The 18910-nt window shown below is 44.3% G+C and overlaps 1 protein-coding gene across 1 annotated transcript in view; it reads right to left on the reverse strand.

The window, feature by feature from the left end:
* The window catches only part of LOC311127156 (serine/threonine-protein kinase 32C-like), a gene marked incomplete at its 3' end in the record, with an annotated part of 112542 nt that overhangs the window by 16158 nt on the left and 77474 nt on the right, over positions 1-18910 (reverse strand). The window contains exon 3 of the mRNA XM_084158931.1: positions 6828-6979. Coding sequence (XP_084015057.1) covers positions 6828-6979 — 152 coding nt within the window. The remainder of the gene's footprint in view (positions 1-6827; positions 6980-18910) is intronic.

Consider the following 18910-nt stretch of genomic DNA (forward strand, 5'->3'; position numbering starts at 1 on the left):
ATATGTGTTGTTTCATAGTTTTGATAGAAAATAGTAAAAATAAAGAAAAACCCTGGAATGAGTAGGTGTGTCCAAACTTTTGACTGGTACTGTATGTGTGGAACTGAGTTTCTGTGTGCGTAGAATAGGGCTCTCTAACCCTGTCCCTGGAGAGCTACCGTCCTGTAGGTTTTCATTCCAATCCTAATCTAGCGCACCTAATTCTGATAATTAGCTGGTTGATAAACTGAATCAGGTTAGTTAAAAGTGGGGTTGGATCGAAAGCCTACAGGAGGGTAATTATCCAGGAACAGGGTTAGAGAGCCCTGGCATATAGCCTATTATGTGTTAATGTATGCGGGAGTTGGTGTGTGTACTCACATGTAAACTCAAACAAGCACAGTGGGAGTGATAACTTTGAGACTGATCATTATTTTAATGAGCTGACATTTGTTGGAGCGAGTGAATGCAGGAGAGTGATTGCCAAATTAAGGCGAGAACAGAGCCAGTCTCTTAATTGAAAATGGCTGATGGACGGCTAAAGATCGTTGTCAATCAGGCTTACTAATCAAGCACATCACATTAAAACACGTCCACATAATAATCTGGGTGGGATTTAGGACACTCTACTTCACCATCTCACCACAGGTGTCTACTAAACACCCAAGTGGCACACTACACCAAGCCTAGTACAATAGAAATCCAATCCAAACCACACAGTCCATAAACACGAAACGTCAGAAACCCACAATCATCTCACAGTAGTCACGACAGAGAGAGAGCGAGATAGCAAGAGAGTGAGAGAGAACGAGAGGGAGATAAAGAGAGAGAAGGTTTTCCGGAGGCGCTCAATCTGAAAGATAGTGGGAGATTTTTTTATTTTCCCATTAAAGCCTTGTAGGTTATTGCAGCATTATTAAATATTTTTCATCTTGGCAGATTTCCTCATCCTAGCTCCACATCACCAGGCTTAGCCCCACACACTCAGGGGGCATTTTGATTGGCCCTCTCCTGGCGCAATTTCCTGATCTCTATATCCGAGAAATGGAGCACCATGTTCAGAGCGAGTGAAAATCAACCTATCTCACCAAGACATCAGTTTTGCAACGCTGAACGCTGTTCACAACAATATCAAGCCTGACGTCAAAAGGAACACACAGATCAACTGATAAAATGGTCTGATTTTGAAAGAGATTACTGCCTCAATGAATATTCCCCATAAAAGGGGGAAAAAATGATTGACAGAGGTTTCATATTTCTGTCAGAGGGATTGGTTGAGAAGAAGTTCTGAGAAGGAGGGATTGACAGGGATCCATGCTAAACACAATATTTGACTTATGTGATGAGCATTGTATAAGGTTATTATTGTAAGTCAGTGATATCATCTATAGCCTATAAGTAAAGTACAGTCTCTTGCAGTCAAAAACAGCATGACATCAAAGGATTTCCACCAAAGCTTCCATCTTCCTTAAGATCAAGAGAAAACCGATGCAGGATCTATCCGTGGACAGCCTGGTGACGTGTCCACTAGAAAATCTCCAGTCATCAGCTAACAAACCTAACCTGTGCAAGACGACGGGTCCCCCACTCCAAACACACACAGCATCAACAGATGGCCAGGCTGAGATTGGTTGAGATGGTGTTTGCTGTCCACAAGTCCCTATTATTGTCACCTTCTTATCACCTCCTTGTCATCCCATGATCCCGAGCAGCATCCAGCTGATGGTGAAGAGAAGGCCCTCTGTGGCGGCCAGTGTGATACCAGTGGTATTAGGGCCCGTTTCCTGAGCCCCCGTGGCTGAGATTAGAGCAGTTTCCACATCCCCTTCAGGTAAACTGTCAGACGTGGAGCTGACATCTGAGCCGTATGAAAGCTTGGATAGTGACAGCGTTGTCACCTTCAGATTGAACACCAAGGACAGAGAGCGACAGAGAGTGAGAGAAAGTGAGAGAGAACATTCCGGATGAATGCTTTACCAAATACAGCATGTGTCTCACTAGATACGTTTGGGGAATTCAAAATCAAAGCACACAAGCACCCTATAAAAATGTCTGTAAAAATTGTTCAAGGAGAGGCCAAGAACGCAGCTAAGACAAATGGATGAGACGAACGCAAGTTAGTGAAAGAGGAGAATTCTAATGTGTGTGACCAGAAACAAATGGAGTTCCATTCCAAACATCTCCTTTTATCTCTCTTCTCATTGACAATATTATAGAAGTTCAAGTTCAGAAAGAATGCTATAAAGAGAAAGCTATAAGAGGAAGCAGTTTGAGAATGGACGTGTCATGGGTCAAATATGACCAAGACAGTTGATTGGGGACCTGGCTAAGGCCTGAGCCTTGGGAGCATTGTGGCAGGGCCAAGGAGAAGAGGGGCCATGAGGAACAGCCAGGACAGGCCTGGACTGACTGGGACAGCAGAGTACAGAGGAAGGTTACCATGCTGGAAAGAGTATGAGAAACAGGCTGATATAATCAGGCCATGATGACAAATGAGCCAAGGGAAGCAGAGGGAGAAGGAGAGAGAGAGAGCGATAGAGGAGTGAGAGAGAGAGAGGAGAGAGATGCAGGGGAGAGAGGGTGAAAGAGAGATGCGGGTGAGATGGGGGAGAGACAGAGAGAGAGCGAGAGAGAGGAAGAGAGAAAAAATGAGAGAGACACGGGGCTCTGAATGCGGTCTGCTTTGTGACTTTGGCCTAGATAGTCTTGCGATAGAGACAGCGTGGCTCAGGCTGGTCAAGGGGCTGGATCACAAGACATGTCCGGCTCCTCTGAGGATCCCTCTAACAATGCAATGAATGAGTGAGCGCTGCCTCTCGCTCTGCAGTCCTTAGGCTAGTCCCCCCCCCCGTTCCCCTCCTCTGGTCCCCTCAGCACCCCCCTCTCCCCACCTCCACTGGCCTTATTTCACAAGGTGCATTTAGGACGTCCTACAGGAACGTAAAATGGTAAGGTGGCTCTAGAAAGCTACAATTGCAGAGAGAACAGAACATCACTATAATGGTGAGGTGGCTTTGGAAAGTTACAGAGCCCTGTGACTGTGATGTTAGCTCCTGTGCCGCTCTGTATCTAATGCAGACTGCCAAATAAATGCGTTTGTAACAGCAGAAGAAGAAAGCGAATAGGACTTAGCCCCCTGAGGAAATATCCTTCAGTTAGTTTTATGGATGCCAACAGAACCTATGCTTCCACCCAGGGCTTGTTATGACTTTTGTGTTTGGGGTAAAGCCCTAATTTGTCTCGCCGTCTCCCAGAGCATTGTTTTGCTCAGCCAAGGAATCAATATTCTTAATGGACATCGAGGAGGACAGGGTGTGCATCTATTCTCATCACAGTGACTTCGCTCTCGCTCAGTCTCTCACTTTCTCTGATGGAGAGGATGGATGGACAGCGGAGGAAGTGCAGCTCAGCGGATCCCACTGATGACTCACTGTCTGTGAGGCCTTAAACCCCTATTTAAAAGGGTCTCCAAAGCCTTAGCTCATAGACAACAAATATCCCAGTGCTCAGCGCTGACACATTCACTCCCTCTCGCATCACTTTCTTCCTCACTTGGTTCAGCTTTCACTGCCTCCATCCACATCCCAGGGGAATCTGGCCAATGGTGTTTGAGAGTGATTTGCTGCGATGTAATGCTTAAGGCAAAACCTTGTTCTGGTAATGATTTACACTGGAAAGTGCAAGGTATCAATTTCACTGCATACACATACTGCATGTAATACTGTACGTCTGGGTAGGGAAATATGACCTCTGCAACTTAGAAATACAAATTTATCGGGGGAAAGACATAGACCGCATCTACACCTATGCTGTGATGGCTTAGGTGATTGAGGTGGATTTCTTGCATGCTGCAGATGATACTTACTTTTTTCACAAGGTGGTTATCCATTTAAATACATGTATATCCCACTCCTACACATTATATGGTATCTATCTGCGGCAAGTGAATGGTCACGGCAATTACCGCATGCAGCCAACTTGACAGTCCTCCAGGCTTAAGCAGTCTTGTTCTAGTGATGTGAATTCAGTGCCTGTCTGCACAGGTTCCCTCTAATGAATTCTCTCTGAAGCAATGAATGGAGCTTCTTCAAAGAAAACCAGCAGAATTCAGTACATCATAATGAAAGCAAACATAGGATTCAAAACAGTGTGTGTGTGAGACAGAGAAGAAAGCAAACCCAAAGCCTCATAGAAGGTGAAACTCTGTTTTCACAAACAAATCAATGCCAAAATCCCTTCTTAACACCTTTTACCCCCACCTCTCTACTTTCCCCTCTCTCCCTCGCCTTAGTTGTGATTTCAGGAATCATTACTTTCCGGGATGGCTGTTTCTCTCAAGCTCCCTCTCTCTCTGGCATTGTATCAATAAAACAACTCCTACTAATCTTAATCAAAGCTGGCGTTCTCATGAGTGGCATCCTCTGATGTTTGCTTAGGGGAATATAGGCACTGCAGTTCGCAGAATCCCTGGTTGGCCCATCTTCAGGCCATCAATAAAGGAACACCTCATTGGCCAAACTCCTACAGCCAGAACACATAACACAGTACTTGACATGCCCATGGACACTGCCAAAGTTCTGAAAGTCAGCAGAGACTTACGATGTGCAGCAGCATACCCACACACAGTACTAATTAAACTCCTGACCCTTACACTGTGTAGATGGTAGTAAGGTAGAGTAGACCATCACCAGATATTGTGATGGCATTCATATTAAGAACTCCTCAGAACCTGATTGACTGAAAGTAAGTACAAGTTAATGAAGGAGACAGTTTCCTGTTTAAACAGGAAGCCATGTTATTATGCACTCAAAAATACAGTAACAGTAACTGTGCATGGAGAAAGCATGTATGTAAACTTACATACGAAAATAACCATTCCCAAGGCAAAATAAATTCCTTTATGTCTCTGTGCTGAGCTCTCTTTCTCTGGTTTCAGGAGAAAAGTCAGAACCTTTTCTCAATGGATTTTTCACTGAGTAAGCATGATAGGCTCAGCAGGACATCAGATGTCATCTTCAGACAGGCCTAGGAAGAACCCAACAGGAAGGCCAAAGCAACCGAAAAAAGGAGTCTGGTCAGTGAGAGCCTTCATCTGCAGGAAGAATACACAATGAGGCTAGTGTGATTGATACACTCTGTAAAGTTTTTTTAGAAACTATATTACGGTACAAACAGTACCTACAGCTGCTCAGGTTTGGGGTCCGTGGGTTTCAAAAAGTAAATCAACTTTGGAAAACATACTGTATCTATCAGTGACGGTGCTATCGGTTTTTCCCTCGAGTCGACAGACAGGAACAGCTGTGGCCTGACAGGCAGGCCATCTCCCTGTGGGTTTTGCCAGCTTTCCACCTTTTGTTGATCAATCTGGCCAGTTTGATGACAACGGCAGGCAGACGCTTGCGGACATGCCTTCCTATCACCCCCCCCCCCCATTCATTGATGGTCTTTGTAATGCAGATTTGATTTGACAGCCCGTGTATGTTTTTAGGAGAGGAGATCAAAACAAAGGAGAAATGATCCAAACAAGTTATTCACCAGCAAAGGGATACATAATAACTCAAACTTTCTATGAATCTTACAAAGCGTATACTGGCTGAGAGTGATGGAACCAATTCTACGGCACTCTGGCATGCCTTGTTGTTGTTTTGTTCCAGTGTAATTTGAGATGGGCTGACCACTTACCCAGTTTCCCTCTGAAGTTGACTTGAATCGCAGGAAGATGAGGTGCGATCTAAGGAGCACTATAATTCCCACCTACGCATAACGCTGCTGTGTCTTTGTCGCTAATGGGGCTTTTGATGTTCCATAGATGCACAGATACAGAGCTGAGCAGAACCAATCAGAGCAAAGCAGGGAAACTAGAACAAGGATAGGGCTGTACACTCCTTGAGGGAATTATAATATAAAAAATACACAGGCCCTACTACTACTACCTCATTAAAAAGCCCTCTGTTTATTTTAGTTTGGAAGCTTCTCTCTGAGATAAAAACAAAACAAAAAAACATTCCAGTGTTAAAACTTTAATCAAAAAACGAACATGCATTAAAGACTTACAGTAATAAGCTACAGTGGGAGCGGGTGCACTTTAGTTGTGGTGCATGTTTATGTAATAAAGGGTGTGTATGAAATGATTGATGCTCTCTATATCAATCAATTACTCAGAGGAGATAACTACCGTGTGCAATATCATTCTACCAATTAAACAGGAGTTAAGTGCTTTGGTGTAATATGCTGTGAACATTGTGCCAGCTTCCCAATTACATTTAGAATATGTGCTGCAGAGACACGGAGATGGTTGAATAACGAAGCTGGTTCCCTACTTCACCCAGATATCATACTCCTGAGAGGAAAGTATGGGGTCAACTTACTTTACAGTACAGCAATTAAGAAATGTGTGGTGCAATGGGCTCATGATTCTGAATGAAAATCATCTGGTCTGGACAAATCTCATGTTCCCTATATAGTGCACTACTTTTGACCAGAGCCGTATCACCACTTTCTGGGTCTGTTAAATTTGGCACGGTCAGCAGTTGACTTATCAGAAGGCTCTGGTTGAAAGTACTGCACTATAAATATGGTGTCATTTGAGACACAGAGAACTGTTGTTCCACTTCAATTTAACATTCTCATCTCATTGTCCAATTGAGGGTTAAACATGCATCCATCCCCAACAGAGACACACACACACACACACACACACACACACACACACACACACACACACACACACACACACACACACACACACACACACACACACACACACACACACACACACACACACAGTACCAGCAGAGGCATGCAGAATGTACAAACAGTATATAAAGTGAAAAACACAGGATAGTCACCAGAGGTTTACTAAAAAAACATGTTCAATTTCCTGTAGGATCTCTAGCTCTCTAAAGACGTTTCGGACCTCGTCTCTCTCTATGCACTGCTGTTTGTTCATGTACTTCATGGCGTACATCTTCTCTGTGTCTCTTTTCTGTACGATGCACACCTGCAGGGGACAGAAGAACAGAGAGTGAGTTACCAACTAACCGGACTGGAACCAGACTCACATAAGGACAGACACACACACAGACATGCACACACACACACACACACACACACACACACACACACACACACACACACACACACACACACACACACACACACACACACACACACACACACACACACACACACACACACACATTAGTATGCAATGATATCCAGTACACCATGGCATGAGATATTGCATTTTCATAATGGCTGATATTACGGCATTGAAAACAAGCCACAAACAGTCTCCGACCTCATCATGTTGTGCTCATTAAAAATAGATGTTCCGTGGACAGAAAAGTCAATGTGAAATGTCAAGAGCAGGACAGGGGGTGGGAGGGAAGCCTCATTACTGTAACATCCAGTCATTAGGAAGCTATGACCTCAGCTACTGTTACGCAAACCGTCTGCTGCAGAAAATAAACAATGGTTTGTAAAGAAAACTCACTTCTATAAATAAGCACGTATCTCCGATGAAGAACACTGAATTCTGGCTTTATTATAGAAAATCAACTGTACCCAGTAAAAGATTGAAGTGATCAATTATGATATGAACACACTGTTTACACCTATCCCACTCCCAAGTGGAGTGATAAAACAATTTATGCAAGTTTGGAACAAGTTCACATAACTTTTATGTGAAAAAAGTCACCTCAAACCCATTTAACAGTTTGACTGACAAAGTACCAGGATGATACAGCCCACCCCAACTGTCACATCTCAGCTAGTTACTGCGGTGCCAGAGGCAGAGTGACACACACCCAGATCAGTCAAATGTAACAACCCTGTGCTGCTCAGCTATCTAACGCCATAAAGCATAAGTCTAACTGAATTTAATTGTCCACAACAGCCCAGGTCTCCTCGTTACAGCAGATGGTTGGTTTACAGCATTAGAGGAAGGAATGACAGGAGGAAATCTATTACCCCCCAAAACGCTATCTAATTGCCTGCCTCCCTTCCTCTTCCTTCTAGCTGGAGCACAAATAAGAACTGCTCTCCATCTTGCTCTCCTTCCCTCTCTTCTTTCCTACTCAGGTTTTTCTCCCTGTCAGTCATTGTCATAGGCTCATTACAGTATAGTATAAAGTCATTTCCATTTCCCTCCTCCTTATAGATCTATGTTAAGTTGTAAGGAGAGAGGGTGTGGGAAGAGACATCAAGTAGATGACAAAGGACATGTTTGTGGTGGAAGTGGAGAAGCTTGCTGAGTAAAACCAGGCTCCTTCATGGAAGCCTATTGGTAAAATGGACAGATCATGGGGTGAAAGCTGTCTTTAAAACTCTGTTCTTAAAGAGTTTATTGCCCCCTCATGGTCGATGCTGCACTCATGGCCCTCCATATTTCCTCCTTCCTCCCTTGTCGCCTGCACACAGACCCACTTTCTCCAGTCTCATTTCAGAGGCCAGCCAGTCATCTGCACTGCGCGAGGGGATGGACGATGAAGGGAAATAACCAAACGTCTAATGCTTTTCCCTCTTGTCCTTCTCAGGCTGTTAGCTTTTCTTATGACTCCCCTTGTTGCTGTAAAGCATGGAGATCTGGCGACAGCCTGTGATTTCAGCCCCAGAGCGAAGCGGTCTTTCACACTCTGAGGCCAGTTACACTAAACTGTCAATTGTACCGAGGAGCCAACGACCTATCAAACCTACCAAATCAGCAGTCAAATACCCAATCTCTGGCCCCCCTTTTCAGTTCAGACATGTTTGTATGACCGACCAAATCACATTTTATTTGTCACATGTGCCGAATACAACAGGCGTAGACTTTACTGTGAAATACTTACTTACAAGCCCTTTCCCAATGATGCAGAGCTAAAAAATAAGAATGAAGCTATATACAGGGAGTACCAGTACCATATCAATGTGCAGGGGTACGAGGAATTTGAGGTAGAAATGTACATATAGACAGAGTACAGATAATAGTAAGAGTAAAAAAAAAGAACAGAGTAGCAACAGCATATACTGTATAATGAGTGTGAAAGTATGTGTGTATGTGTGTGTATGTGGCGTCAGTATGCTTGTATGTGTTTATCTGTGTATGTAGTGTATGTGTGTGTGTGAGTTTCTGTGAGAGTGTCAGTGTAATGTGTGTGAGTGTGTGGGTAAAGTCTTGTGAGTGCACATAGGGTCAGTTCAAAATAGGGTCAATGCAGATAGTCCGGGTAACCATTTGATTAACTATATAGCCGTCTTATGGCTTGGGGATAGAAGCTTCCTTGGAGCCTGTTGGTCCGAGACCCGATACTCCGGTACCGCTTGCCGGACGGAGCAGGGAGAACAGTCTATGGCTTGGGTGGCTGAAGTCTTTGGCAATTTTTCAGGCCTTCCTCTGACGCCGCCTGATAGAGGTCCTGGATGGCAGGGAGCTTGGCCCCAGTGATGTACTGGGCCGTCCACACCACCCTCTGTAGCGATTTGCGGTTAACGACGGTGCAGTTGTCATACCAAGCGGAGATCAGGCCAATCAAGATGCTCTCAATGGTGTAGCTGTATAACTTTTTGAGGATCTGAGGGCCCATGCCAAATATTTTCAGCCTCTTGAGGGGGAAGAGGCACTGTCATTCCCTCTTCACAACTGTACAGGTGTGTGTGGACCATGTTAAGTCCTTAGTGATGTGAACACCAAGGAACTTGAAGCTCTCGACCCGCTCCATTACAGCCCCGTCAATGTGGATGGCGGCGTGACCACCAACCAGAATGAAAATGTATTAAGAGTTTATTCATATATTCATAGAGAATATTAGCAATTCAATAGATCAGAGACCAATTCTGTATAGGTATAGACAATTGGAATCAAATTGAGCTGAAGGTCTGAATCTGACATTTTTCATAACTATTAGCTTATGAATATAGGGTACAGTATATACTATCTAAAATTCAAATAATTGGAGATGGCGAGGACAGATAGATTAGCATGGTGGTCCTAGACTAGGACTGTAGCACTGACTGTCAGAGCGATGGCTTCTGGGTCTGAGCCTTTCTCAGGGTAATAGACGCCAAAGTGAGCCTAATTAATTCCGAAGCGTTTTCTCTACAATGCTAATGAGCGGCACAGTCCAAAGCATTATGGTCCCGCTGGCTATATTTCATTGTCAAATATTCATTCTGAACCCCTGCTATTCAGGCTAATTTCAGAGTTAATAAATAGGCACAGTAAAAGGTCAACCCTTTTGGAAACTGGGAGTATATACTTTGGGGCCAGCCCTAAGGATGGTGCCAACCCGCTCGGCAGGCTGTCGACTGGGGCATGGTGAAGCGGTGGGTAATAAACTGGCACAATCACAGGAACAGACTGTGTTTACTGCCTGCTTCCAGCTTTCAGTTTCGTTGGCAGGAGCGGCGCCGTGGCCAGCGTTGCCTGGAAGTGAGGCACCCTACGTAGTGACAACGTTAGCTGAATGGTTGTAATCTCTGGCCACCAGCTGCACAGCACACCTGCTTATCTTGCCTCTAAAGAGACCTTTAAAAGAGGGACTGCCTATCCATTGGTCAGGTTGGATATTGATTTCCTCCCTGCACAGCCGTGGAGAGAGGGAAGTGTGCAGCAGCCGTTTGATGTGGAAAGAGTCAAAGGAAGGGAGGATGGAGGCTGGAGATAAAAAGCACCTGTCCGAAAAAAGAGATCCACACCTCAAAGAACCACACCTCACTGAAACGCTCAATCACTGGAAAGGCTCAAACGAAAAAACGTATATTGTTTTAAACACTGAAGTTTGTCACTTTTTTTCTATCTCACAATTCATATTTAATCAGTGTTCTGTGACCAGAAAGAAGATAATGAAAATGAGCAAACTCAAATTAAATCAAATTGTATTTGTCAAATAAATAAACAACAGGTGTAGACTAACTGTGAAACGCTTACTTCCCAACACTGCAGAGAGAAAAATAAACAGAAATAATATAAAAATGATAACATTAGGAATAAATACACAATGAGTAACGATTACTTGGCTATATACACGGGGTACAAGTACTGAGTCAATGGGCAGGGGTACGAGGTAATTGATGTAGATATGTACACTACCGTTCAAAAGTTTGGGGTCACTTAGGAATGTCCTTGTTTTCCATGAAAACATACATGAAATGAGTTTGAATAGGAAACATAGCAAAATGCATAGGAGATGTAGTCATTGACAAGGTTAGAAATAATGATTTTTGATATAAATAATAATTGTGTCCTTCAAACTTTGCTTTCGTCAAAGAATCCTCCATTTGCAGCAATTACAGCCTTGCAAACCTTTGGCATTCTAGTTGTCAATTTGTTGAGGCAATCTGAAGAGATTTCACCCCATGCTTCCTGAAGCACCTCCCACAAGTTGGATTGGCTTGATGGGCACTTCTTACGTACCATACGGTCAAGTTGCTCCCACAACAGCTCAATAGGGTTGAGATCCGGTGACTGTGCTGGCCACTCCATTATAGACAGAATACCAGCTGACTGCTTCTTCCCTAAATAGTTCTTGCATAGTTTGGAGCTGTGCTTTGGGTCATTGTACTGTTGTAGGAGGAAATTGGCTCCAATCAAGCGCCGTCCACAGGGTATGGCATGGTGTTGCAAAATGGAGTGATAGCCTTCCTTCTTCAAAATCCCTTTTACCCTGTACAAATCTCCCACTTTACCACCACCAAAGCACCCCCAGACCATCACATTGCCTCCACCATGCTTGACAGATGGCATCAAGCACTCCTCCAGCATCTTTTCATTTGGTCTGCATCTCACAAATGTTCTTCTATGTGATCCAAACACCTCAAACTTCGATTCGTCTGTCCATAATACTTTTTTCCAATCTTCCTCTGTCCAGTGTCTGTGTTCTTTTGCCCATCTTAATATTTTATTTTTATTGGCCAGTCTGAGATATGGCTTTTTCTTTGCAACTCTGCCTAGAAGGTCAGCATCCCGGAGTCGCCTCTTCACTGTTGATGTTGAGACTGGTGTTTTGCGGGTACTATTTAATGAAACTGCCAGTTGAGGACCTGTGAGGCGTCTGTTTCTCAAACTAGACACTCTAATGTATTTGTCCTCTTGCTCAGTTGTGCACCGGGGCCTCCCACTCCTCTTTCTATTCTGGTTAGAGCCAGTTTGCGCTGTTCTGTGAAGGGAGTAGTACACAGCGTTGTACGAGATCTTCAGTTTCTTGGCAATTTCTCGCATGGAATAGCCTTCATTTCTCAGAACAAGAATAGACTGACGAGTTTCAAAAGAAAGTTATTTGTTTCTGGCCATTTTGAGCCTGTAATCGAACCCACAATTGCTGATGCTCCAGATACTCAACTAGTCTCAAGAAGGCCAGTTTTATTGCTTCTTTAATCGGCACAACAGTTTTCAGCCGTGCTAACATAATTGCAAAAGGGTTTTCTAATGATCAATTAGCCTTTTAAATGATAAACTTGGATTAGCAAACATAACGTGCCATTGGAAGACAGGACTGATGGTTGCTGATAATGGGCCTCTGTACGCCTATGTAGATATTCCATAAAAAATCAGAGGTTCCAGCTCCAATAGCCATTTACAACATTAAAAATGTCTACACTGTATTTCTGATTAATTTGACGTTATTTTAATGGACAAAAAAATGGCATTTCTAAGTGACATTTCTAAGTGACCCCAAACTTTTGAACGGTAGTGTACATATAGGCAGGGAAAAAGTGACTAGGCAACAGCAGGGCTCTACAGTGCGACCATTTTACTCGCATGCGCCTAAATATTTTGCTGTGCGATCTACATTTCTTTGTGTGCGCCTACTTTTTTCACTTAGGTGCACACGTGCTCCTTGTAAAAAAAGGTCAGCGTAGAGCCTTGCAATAGGATAGATAATAAACAGTAGCAGCAGCGTGAGCCAAATGCAGAAAGGGTCAATGCAGATAGTTAAATTTAACCAATACCTACCCGGACTAACTATTTTGCGGTCTTATGGCATGGGGGTAGAAGCTGTTCAGGGTCCTGTTGGTTCCAGACCTGCTGCATCGGTACCGCTTGCCATGTGGTAGCAGAGAGAACAGTCTATGATTTGGGTGGCTGGATTCGTTGACAATTTCTAGGGCCTTCCTCTGACTCCGCCTGGTATTTGTATTTATTATGGATCCCCATTAGCTGCTGCCAAGGCAGCAGCTACTCTTCCTGGGGTCCAGCAAATATTAAGACAGTAATAAACATTATAATACACATTTTAAAAATTTTAATAAATTTTACAACAGATTTCACAATACAATACGTGTGTGCCTTCAGGCCACTACTCTACTACAACACACAATCCACGTGTACGTGTGTATAGTGTGTATGTTATGTGTGTTTGTATGCGGGTGTTTGTACCTGTGTGTGTGACTCTTCACAGTCCTAGATGGCAGGGATCTCGGCCCCAGTGATGTACTGGGCCGTACGCACTACCCTCTGTAGCGCCTTACGGTCAGATGCCAAGCAGTTGCCATACCAAGGGGTGATGCAGCCAGTCAAGATGCTCTCAATGGGGCAGCTGTATAACTTTGAGGATCTGAGGGCCCATGCCTAATCTTTTCAGCCTCCTGAGGGGGAAGAGGCATTGTCGTGCCTTCTGCACAACTGTGTTGGTGTGTGTGGACCATGATAATTCCTTAATGATGTGGACACCGAGGAACTTTACAGCTCTCGACCTGCTCCATTACAGCCCCGTCAATATGGATACTTATTTCCCTGATTAAAATGAAAATAAATTTATAACATTTTTGACATGCGTTTTTCTGGATTTTGTTGTTGTTATTCTGTCTCTCACTGTTCAAATAAACCTACCTTTAAAATTATAGACTGATCATTTCTTTGTCAGTGGGCAAACGTACAAAATCAGCAGGGGATCAAATACTTTTTTCCCTCACTGTATGTGCACTCTGGCGTATATATTTACATTTAAGTCATTTAGCAGACGCACTTATCCAGAGTGACTTACAGTTAGTGAGTGCATAAAAAATTGTTATACTGGCCCCCCGTGGGAATCGAACCCACAACCCTGGCATTGCAAACTCCATGCTCTACCAACTGAACTACACGGGACTACATATCTTCTCAGTAAGGAAGCAAGGGCAACGCTTCTGATCAGAGGAATAACAGTCAGAGGAAAACATGTTGTGTTTTCCAGAGTAGCGCAGTGGTCTAAGGCACTGCATCGCAGTGCTAGCTGTGCCAATAGAGATCCTGGTTCGAATCCAGGCTCTGTCGTTGCCGGCCGCGACCGGGAGACCCATGGGGCGGCGCACAATTGGCCCAGCGTCGTCCAGGGTAGGGGAGGGAATGGCCGGCAGGGATGTAGCTCAGTTGGTAGAGCATGGCGTTTGCAACACCAGGGTTGTGGGTTCGATTGCCACGGGGGGCCAGTATGAAAAATTATGTATGCACTCACTAACTGTAAGTCGCTCTGGATAAGAGCGTCTGCTAAATGACTAAACATTTAAAATGTAAATGTGTTCAAAGAGAATAATCCTTTCAGTTTGAAGTCGCGCATGGCTGACCAGAATTCAATTCAAGAACTACCTGAATCAGCTGATGATAGTGTTGTGACTGAGTTTCTGGCTAAAGCTGGATGTAAGGTGGTAGGGAGAGTGATGAGGCGCATGATAAGATACAGTGCTTTGCAAAAGTATTCATCCCCCTTGGCGTTTTTCCTATTTTGTTGCACTACAACCTGTAATTTAAATTGATTTTTATTTGGATTTCATGTAATGGATATAGACAAAATAGTCCAAATTGGTGAAGTGAAATGAAAAAAAGAACTTGTTTCAAAACATTCTCAAAAATAAATAACGGAAAAGTGGTGCGTGCATATGTATTCACCCCCTTTGCTATGAAGCCCCTAAATAAGATCTGGTGCAACCAATTACCTTCAGAAGTCACATAATTAGTTAAATAAAGTCCACCTGTGTGCAATTTAAGTGTCACATGATCTGTCACATGATCTCAGTATATATACACCTGTTCTGAAAGACCACAGAGTCTGCAACACACTAAGCAAGGGGCACCACCAAGCAAGCGGCACCATGAAGACCAAGGAGCTCTCCAAACAGGTCAGGGACAAAGTTGTGGAGAAGTACAGATCAGGGTTGGGTTATAAAAAAATATCTGAAACTTTGAACATCCCACGGAGCACCATTAAATCCATTATTAAAAAATTGAAAGAATATGGCACCACAACAAACCTGCCAAGAGAGGGCTGCCCACCAAAACTCACGGACCAGGCAAGGAGGGCATTAATCAGAGAGGCAACAAAGAGACCAAAGATAACCCTGAAGGAGCTGCAAAGCTCCACAGCGGAGATTGGAGTATCTGTCCATAGGACCACTTTAAGCCGTACACTCCGCAGAGCTGGGCTTTATGGAAGAGTGGCCAGAAAAAAGCCATTGCTCACAGAAAAAAATAAGCAAACACGTTTGGTGTTCGCCAAAAGGCATGTGGGAGACTCCCCAAATGTATGGAAGAAGGTACTCTGGTCAGATGAAACTAAACTTGAGCTTTTTGGCCATCAAGGAAAACGCTATGTCTGGCGCAAACCCAACACCTCTCATCACCCCGAGAACACCATTCCCACAGTGAAGCATGGTAGTGGCAGCATCATGCTGTGGGGATGTTTTTCATCGGCAGGGACTGGGAAACTGGTCAGAATTGAAGGAATGTTGGATGGCGCTAAATACAGGGAAAGTCTTGACGGTAACCTGTTTCAGTCTTCCAGAGATTTGAGACTGGGACGGAGGTTCACCTTCCAGCAGGACAATGACCCTAAGCATACTGCTACAGCAACACTCAAGTAATTTAAGGGGAAACATATAAATGTCTTGGAATGGCCTAGTCAAAGCCCAGACCTCAATCCAATTGAGAATCTGTGGTATGACTTAAAGATTGCTGTACACAAGCGGAACCCATCCAACTTGAAGGAGCTGGAGCAATTTTGCCTTGAAGAATGGGCAAAAATCCCAGTGCCTAGATGTGCCAATCTTATAGAGACATACCCCAAGAGACTGTAATTGCTGCAAAAGGTGGCTCTACAAAGTATTAACTTTTGCGGGGGTGAATAGTTATGCACGCTCAAGTCTTCTGTTTTTTTGTCTTATTTCTTGTTTGTTTCACCCCAAAAAATATTTTGCATCTTCAAAGTGGTAGGCATGTTGTGTAAATGAAATGATACAAACCCCCAAAAAATCCATTTTAATTCCAGGTTGTAAGAAAACAAAATAGGAATAGTGGCAAGGGAGGTGAATATTTTCAGAAGCCACTGTACAAGGGTCAACTCACAAACTGCTCCAATGGAGATTGTTTTGCATATGTTGAAGCAGCACCCATCACTTCCATAACACGGTCTGTAAAGATTGGCCTTCACTGGATCAAAGTATTTTATGTTGGACAAGGCCCTGTGCGTAGACAGGACTGGCAGACACAATCCCACTGTAGAGGGGGTCAGTAGATGGTAGAGTACAGTTCTACTACCCTGGACAACATAAGGTGCATAGAGGAAACTTTTTCACACTATGTGCAGGACAACAATCATGTCCCCATGAGTAGGGCAGACATATACCATATACCAGCTGAAATAACAGAAAGTGAGACAGGTTGAAGAGCATAATTTCTCGGCACCCAAGGACAAAAGCGGAGTGAATGAATCATTGGAGTTGGTACCTGATGAGCCAGAGTCTACAACAATGACCTCTCATTCCAAGAAAAAGGAGAAGAAGAAAAATGCTAAAAATGAAGCTGCGAAAGTGGCTACTGAGACCAGTGACACCCAATAGAAACCTCTGAGGATAATAAGGGACCCCGAAGGCAGTGCAACTCTCTACGGAATACAAAAGAAGGCAGCCAAACATCAATGCTGGCCTTCATTAAAACAATCCAGAATCAACAAACACCCAAGCAGCCCAGGGTACCAAGCTCCACATCAGAGTCTAGAGTTAGGACACCTGCAGAAAAAAAGGCTAATATGGAGGATGTAATTCTGGGAGAAGTGGAGAAAAGTCCCCCTAATTAACCATCCAGACCGAAATAATTGACGAATGGTGGAACATGAATAATTTAAATAATCTACACTGCTCAAAAAAATAAAGGGAACACTTAAACAACACAATGTAACTCCAAGTCAATCACACTTCTGTGAAATCAAACTGTCCACTTAGGAAGCAACACTGATTGACAATAAATGTCACATGCTGTTGTGCAAATGGAATAGACAACAGGTGGAAATTATAGGCAATTAGCAAGACACCCCCAATAAAGGACTGGTTTTGCAGGTGGTGACCACAGACCACTTCTCAGTTCCTATGCTTCCTGACTGATGTTTTGGTCACTTTTGAATGCTGGCGGTGCTTTCACTCTAGCGGTAGCATGAGACGGAATCTACAACCCACACAAGTGGCTCAGGTAGTGCAGCTCATCCAGGATGGCACATCAATGCGAGCTGTGGCAAGAAGGTTTGCTGTGTCTGTCAGCGTAGTGTCCAGAGCATGGAGGCGCTACCAGGAGACAGGCCAGTACATCAGGAGACGTGGAGGAGGCCGTAGGAGGGCAACAACCCAGCAGCAGGACTGCTACCTCCGCCTTTGTTCAAGGAGGAGCAGGAGGAGCACTGCCAGAGCCCTGCAAAATGACCTCCAGCAGGCCACAAATGTGCATGTGTCTGCTCAAACGGTCAGAAACAGACTCCATGAGGGTGGTATGAGGGCCCGACATCCACAGGTGGGGGTTGTGCTTACAGCCCAACACCGTGCAGGACGTTTGGCATTTGCCAGAGAACACCAAGATTGGCAAATTCGCCACTGGCACCCTGTGCTCTTCACAGATGAACGCAGGTTCACACTGAGCACATGTGACAGACGTGACAGAGTCTGGAGACGCCGTGGAGAACATTCTGCTGCCTGCAACATCCTCCAGCATGACCGGTTTGGCGGTGGGTCAGTCATGGTGTGGGGTGGCATTTCTTTGGGGGGCCGCACAGCCCTCCATGTGCTCGCCAGAGGTAGCCTGACTGCCATTAGGTACCGAGATGAGATCCTCAGACCCCTTGTGAGACCATCTGCTGGTGCGGTTGGCCCTGGGTTCCTCCTAATGCAAGACAATGCTAGACCTCATGTGGCTGGAGTGTGTCAGCAGTTCCTGCAAGAGGAAGGCATTGATGCTATGGACTGGCCCGCCCGTTCCCCAGACCTGAATCCAATTGAGCACATCTGGGACATCATGTCTCGCTCCATCCACCAACGCCACGTTACACCACAGACTGTCCAGGAGTTGGCGGATGCTTTAGTCCAGGTCTGGGAGGAGATCCCTCAGGAGACCATCCGCCACCTCATCAGGAGCATGCCCAGGCGTTGTAGGGAGGTCATACAGGCACGTGGAGGCCACACACACTACTGAGCCTCATTTTGACTTGTTTAAAGGACATTACATCAAAGTTGGATCAGCCTGTAGTGTGGTTTTCCACTTTAATTTTGAGGGTGACTCCAAATCCAGACCTCCATGGGTTGATACATTTGATTTCCATTGATAATTTTTGTGTGATTTTGTTGTCAGCACATTCAACTATGTAAAGAAAAAAGTATTTAATAAGATTATTTCATTCATTCAGATCTAGGATGTGTTATTTTAGTGTTCCCTTTATTTTTTTGAGCAGTGTATATTTGAGTAGGCTATATTACCTGGTTCAGAGAAGGACATTTTGTGTATGTGAGCATAACCTCTGTCACTAACATGGCTTTTCAAGAGGATGAGCAATCTGCAGATAATCTAATTTTAATGCAAACTCCTGATACATGTCCCAAACAAAACCCGCCCTCGAGACAGAAACTCAGTTCCCTTAAACCAGCTATTAGAAACATTGTACCATGAACTTCTTTCAAACCATGGGACCCTCATTCCAAGCCTAGAGGAATATTAGGAGGT

This window comes from Coregonus lavaretus (assembly GCF_964263955.1).
Source record: "Coregonus lavaretus genome assembly, chromosome: 1".
In the NCBI taxonomy this organism is placed as follows: domain Eukaryota; kingdom Metazoa; phylum Chordata; class Actinopteri; order Salmoniformes; family Salmonidae; genus Coregonus; species Coregonus lavaretus.